The sequence below is a fragment of the Acanthisitta chloris genome, unplaced genomic scaffold (assembly GCF_000695815.1).
Source record: "Acanthisitta chloris isolate BGI_N310 unplaced genomic scaffold, ASM69581v1 scaffold386, whole genome shotgun sequence".
In the NCBI taxonomy this organism is placed as follows: domain Eukaryota; kingdom Metazoa; phylum Chordata; class Aves; order Passeriformes; family Acanthisittidae; genus Acanthisitta; species Acanthisitta chloris.
In genome coordinates, this window is record NW_008677367.1 from 1 (window position 1) to 7,167 (window position 7,167).

A 7,167-nucleotide genomic window follows, 5' to 3' on the forward strand; every position below is an offset into this window, starting at 1 on the left:
GGGGGGACAGTGGGGGACACTGGGGGGACACTGGGGGACATTGGGCACAGGGAAAGTGGGGACAGGAAATTTGGGCCTGGGGTGATTGTGATTAGGGATAGGGGTTGGGAGATGGGGGGACAGGGATTTGGGGATGGGGAGGGCAGAGACAAGGCAAGGGGTTGGGGGACACTGGGGGTACACTGGGCACAGGGAAACTTGGGAACATGACCCAGCAGCTCCTGGATTCCAACTGGTGGGAGCAGGGGCAAAGCAGCAACTCCAGGACCATTTCCCTATTACTCCAGGACAGTTTCCCTGTCCATAACTCCAGGACTATTTCCCTGTCAGTAACCCCAGGTCTGTTTCCCTGTCCATAGCTCCAGGACTATTTCCCTGTCCATGTCCCCATCCACCTTTTCGTGTCCATTACGCCAGTAATCCAGGACTATTTCCCTGTCCCTGTCCCTATCCACCTGCTTGAGTCAGTTCAGGTTTTCATTTTGGCAAACTCCTACACTTTGATTTATTTAAGAATTAAAAAATCACACCAATCAAATAATCTCTAATATTAATATCTAGAGAGAAAACTAAATAAATAACATTCAATTTCTTCCCTTTCCTTCCAGAAGTTATATATTAATGAAATATAGAAGTGAACTGAAGTCTTACAAGCTAAAAGTTTCCTTAATTTTAAGGAAGTATTTTGCATTTAATTCTTTGTGATGTGGGAGCTCTGGTTTGGGATGGCCAACAGCTTTGAGTCAGGGTCAGAGGAGAGGTGAGCAGGGGGACACTGGAGCCAGGCCAGACCTCCTGCTTGGTGTGAGGAGGTGGATGAAACATTCCTTAAGCAATCTGAGGTCTTGTCTGGGCACCTCTGCATATCCCTGTCCATAACCCCAGGATCTTTTCCCTGTCCATAACTCCAGGACAATTTCCCTGTCCATAGCCCCAGGAGTATTTCCCTGTCAGTAACTCCAGGTCTGTTTCCCTGTCCATAAATCCAGGACTATTTCCCTGTCCCTGTCCCTATCCACCTGCTTGAGTCAGTTCAGGTTTTCATTTTGGACCCCAGGACCAATTCCCTGTCCGTAACTCTATTTCCTTATCCGTAACTCCCTTCCCAGTCACACTTGGCATTCCTAAATCACACCAATCAAATAATCTCTAATATTAATATCTAGAGAGAAAACTAAATAAATAACATTCAATTTCTTCCCTTTCCTTCCAGAAGTTATATATTAATGAAATATAGAAGTGAACTGAAGTCTTACAAGCTAAAAGTTTCCTTAATTTTAAGGAAGTATTTTGCATTTAATTCTTTGTGATGTGGGAGCTCTGGTTTGGGATGGCCAACAGCTTTGAGTCAGGGTCAGAGGAGAGGTGAGCAGGGGGACACTGGAGCCAGGCCAGACCTCCTGCTTGGTGTGAGGAGCTGGATGAAACATTCCTTAAGCAATTTGAGGTACAGGTCTGTTTCCCTGTCCATAGCTCCAGGACCATATCCCTGTCCATAACCCCAGGATCTTTTCCCTGTCCATAACTCCAGGACAATTTCCCTGTCCATAGCCCCAGGAGTATTTCCCTGTCAGTAACCCTAGGTCTGTTTCCCTGTCCATAGCTCCAGGTCTGTTTCCTTGTCCATAATTCCAGGACCATTTCCCTGTCTATGACCCCAGGACTATTTCCCCGTCCATAACTCCAGGACCATATCCCTGTCCATAATTCCAGGACCATTTCCCTGTCCATAACCCCAGGACCAATTCCCTGTCCATAACTCTTATTTCCTTATCCATAACTCCCTTCCCAGTCACACTTAGCATTCCTGTATCCAATTCCCACTTCCCTCCCTGAGCATTTTGCCTTGACTCCTCCCTGCTGTGCTCAGCTCCATCCCACTGCATCCCAAACATTCCCAGGAGAGAAATGACTCTTGGCAGCAAACTCTGGATTTGCCTCTGGCGACTAGATTTATTTAGCAAGAAAAAAAAAAATAAATCCTGGCTGTCTCCATCCACATGAGCCAACCAGGTACAGGTAATAAACGGGAATGGATCCATCACATAATTCAGGGAAAACCCTTCGCGAGTTTCAACTAAAAAATAAAGTGGATTTTTGTTTAATTTAAAAGCTCCAAAGCAAATATAATCTATGATACAATGTACACTGTACACAGGGAAAGGGACACACAGGGGTGAAGGAAAAGGGAAGGATGAAGTCCCAAAATTCCAAAGGAAATGCCACATTGCTTGGAAAAGGCAAAGTTGGGAAGAGAGGAATTGTCAGAGAAAGAAACAACTTGAGGTTTGGGAAAGGAAACGAAGGGGGTTAAAGAAAAGAGGGTGAAATGGGCAAAGTCTTGCAGAGGGATTAAATAAGGATTACAAAAGCCCTCGGGATCCACAGCGTGGATATACCAGAGTGGGAAGCGTAAGGCAACGATCTCCATAGAAAAAAAGGGATCTTCCAAAGGGGTTAGAGAGATATTTATAGCTATTTATAGACTTTCAATATAAAGTAGGAATGTGCTGTGGAGCCTCTGCGGAGTGTCCTCTCCATCTTCACATCCTGGGGGCTCCAGGAGGCTCCAGGGGGATTCCAGGGAGCTCTGGGAGGCTCCAAGCCACCCCCTGGCCCTGGGGGGTTGTCCTCTCACACCCTTGGAGGGTCTCTGTGTGGCAGGAGGGCAGGGGATGTCCCCAAGGCCCTGGCTGGGGACACTGGAGTGCGGCAGCGGCGGCGGCGGCGCGGGCAGAGCCCTGGCAGGGACTGTCCACATGTGGATCCATGGATTCCTGGGATCCAGGGAAGGGGTTGGAGAAGCTCCAGCACTACAAGTTCTTGGTGACCAGGTGGGTTTTATAGTGCTTGGTGAGGTGGTCTGAGCGCATGAAGCGTTTCTGGCACTGGGCACACTCGAATCGCTTGTCACCTGCAGGGAGAGGGCACAGTCAGGGGTGGCCCTGGTGGCACCATGTGCCTCTGAACCCTCTCACTCCAGGGATGGTGACTCCAGCCCCTCCCTGGGATGAGCCTCTCCCACTCCACAGAAACACTGAGGTTGGAAAAACCTTCTGAGATCAAGTCCAACCTGTGACCTATCACTAGGATCTCCCAGGGGGGTGGTGACACCTTCAGGACAGGTTCCCATTTTGATTCCCATCATCTTCTTCCCATGACACCTCTCACCATCATCATTAGGAGAGCCCAAAGACCATGGAGACCTCTCAAAGGGCAGTGGAGAACCCTCCAAATCTTCCAGTTCCCCCCCAGTAACTCAAACCACAAGGAGAACCCAATATCATCCCAGTGCTCCCCATCTCCTTCTCATGACTCTTCCTCTGTCACCACCATCCTTGGGACATCCCAAAGGCCATGGAGACCCCAAAAGGCAGTGGAGACCCCCCAAAATCCTCCAGTCCCTCAAACCCAAGGGTGGCCCAAGATCATCCCAGTGCTCCCTGGTGGCTCTTGGGGTGGTGTTGACATCCCCACAACAGATCCCCACGAGACTCCCCAGTATCCTCCAGTCATCCCCAAAGAACAACTTGGGTTGGCCTAAGATGGTCCCAGTGCTCCCTGGTGGTCCCAGGGTGGTGTTGAACCCCCCACAACAGGTCTCCATGAGACTCCCCCAATCCCTCCAGTGTCTCCCAGTAACTCAAACCCAAGAACCACTTTGGGATTGCCCAACACCATCCCAGTGTTTCCTGGTGACTCCTGGAGTGGTGTTGACATCCCCACAACAGATCCCCTTGAGACTGCCCCAACCCCTCCAGTGTTTCCCAGTAACTCAAACACAACAACTTGGGTTGGCCTAAGATGGTCCCAGTGCTCCCTGGTGGCTCCTGGAGTGGTGTTGACAACCCCAGGGACAGGTCTCCATGAAACTCCCTAAAACCCTCCAGTGTCTCCCAGTAACTCAAACCCAAGGACAGGTTGTGGTGGTCCAACACCATCCCAGTGCTCCCTGGTGGCTCCTGGAGTGGTGTTGACATCACCAGGGACAGGTCCCCATGAGACTCTCCCAAATCCTCCAGTGTCTCCCAGTAACTCAAACCCAAGGACAGGTTGTGGTGGTCCAACACCATCCCAGTGCTCCCTGGTGGTCCCTGACCTGTGTGTGTCCGCGCGTGCCGCTGCAGCTCGTCGGAGCGGGTGAAACGCTTCCCGCAGAAGACCCAGTTGCAGACGAAGGGTCTCTCCCCCGTGTGCAGCCGCACGTGGGCGCGGAGCAGGGACGTCTTCCGGAAGGTTCTACCACACTCCGGGATGTGGCAGATGTGCTTCTTCTTCCCTGGATCCCCCGGCCTGGGTGGGAGAGGTAAGGTTAGCCATGGAGATGGGATCTGTGGGGATGAGCTTCTCCTGCTCCACAGAGTCATTGAGGTTGGAAAGATCTCTGAGGTCATCGAGTCCAACCCGTGACCCATCACCACCTTGAGCACTTATCCATAGAATCCCAGAATCATTGAGGTTGGAAAGATCTCCAAAGTCATGGAGTCCAACCTGTGACCCATCACCACCTTGAGCACTTATCCATAGAATCCCAGAATTACTGAGGTTGGAAAGACCTCCAAAGTCATTGAGTTCAACCTGTGACCCATCACCACCTTGAGCACTTATCCATAGAATCCCAGAATTACTGAGGTTGGAAAGACCTCCAAAGTCATTGAGTTCAACCTGTGACCCATCACCACCTTGAGCACTTATCCATAGAATCCCAGAATTACTGAGGTTGGAAAGACCTCCAAAGTCATTGAGTTCAACCTGTGACCCATCACCACCTTGAGCACTTATCCATAGAATCCCAGAATTACTGAGGTTGGAAAGACCTCCAAAGTCATTGAGTTCAACCTGTGACCCATCACCACCTTGAGCACTTACCCACAACATCCCAGAATCATTGAGGTTGGAAAGACCTCCAAAGTCATCGAATCTAACCTGTGACCCATGAACAGTAAGTGCCACATCCAGTTGTTCCTTGAGCTCCTCCACAGATGGTGACTCCACCCTGGACAGGTCCAACATCTCACCACCCTTCCCATGGCAGAAAATCCCTTCTGCTGCCCACACTCACCTCTTCTCCCCATCCTTGCAGTTGGGGCAGGTACAGGCCATCCTCCTCCTCTTCTCCCCGGGCTGCATGTCCCCAGCCAGTGCCTGCTCCATCTGCAGCTGGATCTGGGTGGGGCTCAGCCCACTGATGGTCACGTTGTTGCCAGCCACGTTCTGCACCGTCAGCTGCTGCTGACCTGGTGAGGAAATTGGCAATCAGGATCTACCCTGGAGGCCACACACCCATCCAGCTCCACTCCTCCAACCCCTGCGGCTGGAGGAGCCCCCCAAGGAGCAGAAAACAACCTTCTGTGCCCCCCCAACCCTTCATGCAGCAGCATTCCCTACTCCCCCTGATAAGTCCCTTTTTTTTTTTTTTTTCTGAATATACTGTGCGGTTTTTCAAAGTTTTCGACCCTTTTTTTGAGGTGGGAAATACTCAAGAGAGAGGGACCAAAGAAAAGAAACTTTGAAAAAACGTGCAATATATTGACCAAAAAAAAAAAAAAGGGACTTACCCTAGACCCTAAGAGTTGCTGCTCCAGGCTCGGCAGCACCCACAGCACTCACAGCCGCCACCGGGGCTGGAAAGAAAAGAGGGTCAGCGTCAGCAAGCAGGAGAGCTGCTCCTTCCGGGCAGCGGGAGGAGGAGCGGCTGGAGGAGGAGCTGGAGGAGTGGGATTTGGAGGAGGAGGGAGGGAGGATGGGTCAGGAGCCAGGGCTGAGCAGAGGGGCTGCTGGATCCGACTGGGAGGAAGCGCCAAGCAAAGGGTTGGGATAGTTCTCTGGCAGTGCTGGAGGTGGGAATGTCCTCCTGAATCCAGGCTGAGACTCGACTCAGCTCATTACACTCATGGGCAGCAACCAGGAAGACCTACCAGTCCCCTCACACAGAAAGAAGTGTGAAGCAAAGGGTTGGGATAGTTCTCTGGCAGTGCTGGAGGTGGGAATGTCCTCCTGAATCCAGGCTGAGACTCGACTCAGCTCATTACACTCATGGGCAGCAACCAGGAAGACCTACCAGTCCCCTCACACAGAAAGAAGTGTGAAGCAAAGGGTTGGGATAGTTCTCTGGCAGTGCTGGAGGTGGGAATGTCCTCCTGAATCCAGGCTGAGACTCGACTCAGCTCGTTACACTCATGGGCAGCAAGCAGGAGGTGTAAAACCTCCTGGGACATCCTGTAGGGCCAAGTCAAGGGCAGGAGGTGTAAAACCTCCTGTAGGACCAGTCAAAGCCAAGGGCTGGGATAGCTCTCTAGCATTGCTGGAGGTGGGAAAGTCCTCCTGAATCCAGGCTGAGACTCAACTCAGCTCATTACACTCATGGGCAGCAACCAGGAGGTGTAAAACCTCCTGTAGGATCAGTCAAAGCCAAGGGCTGGGATAGCTCTCTAGCAGTGCTGGAGGTGGGAATGTCCTCCTGAATCCAGGCTGAGACTCGACTCAGCTCATTACACTCATGGGCAGCAAGCAGGAGGTGTAAGACCTCCTGTAGGACCAGGTCAAGGCAGAAGAAAGCACAAATCCAAGGGCTGGAATAGCTCCCTGGCAGTGCTGGAGGTGGGAATGTCCTCAGTGAACCCAGGCTGAGACTCGACTCAGCTCGTTACACTTGTGGGCACCAACCAGGTCCTGAGTGTCTCCTCACAGCAGCAACATCTGCCTGTGTTATCTCCCCAGGCTAGTCCCACATTTCCGTGGGAAGCAGCAATTAAATCCCCCTCAAAGCCAATCCCAGGAGCACAGTGGGCAACGTGGAGCCACACTGGGCTGGATGTTCTGCTGACATGGTCCAGGCAAGCAGGAAGGAACAGCTTTCAGTGCCAAACCAAGCTGGAGCTGCTGCTGGGACAGAAACCACTGCCTGGCAGCAGGTCTGGCTGGATCAGGAAGGAGATAAACTTCCCACAGACAGTTCCCTCCCCTTGGCTCCCTGGGGAAGGTGTGGTGGGGACAGAGTGGCTGGAGGGACGTGATGCCCTGGCAGCAGGGACTGAGGTGCACCAGGGCTGTGTGTGGCTCCAGGACACTGGTCAGGACCATCTCTGGCTGGTTTGGGATTCAGGAAGATCCATGAAAGGATGAGGTTGGGATCCATGAGGGGTTGGGTTCACTCTCTGGGAATGC

General features: G+C 51.9%; 1 protein-coding gene across 1 annotated transcript in view; it reads right to left on the bottom strand.

The window, feature by feature from the left end:
• Positions 1 to 2,813: 2,813 nt before the first annotated feature.
• Positions 2,814 to 7,167, bottom strand: part of SP2 (Sp2 transcription factor) — an 8,391-nt gene continuing 4,037 nt past the window's right edge. The window contains exons 5-7 of the mRNA XM_009076457.1: positions 5,063 to 5,237; positions 4,100 to 4,293; positions 2,814 to 2,914 (exon numbers count right to left, since the gene is read on the bottom strand). Of these exons, the coding sequence (XP_009074705.1) occupies positions 2,814 to 2,914; positions 4,100 to 4,293; positions 5,063 to 5,237 (470 nt within the window). The remainder of the gene's footprint in view (positions 2,915 to 4,099; positions 4,294 to 5,062; positions 5,238 to 7,167) is intronic.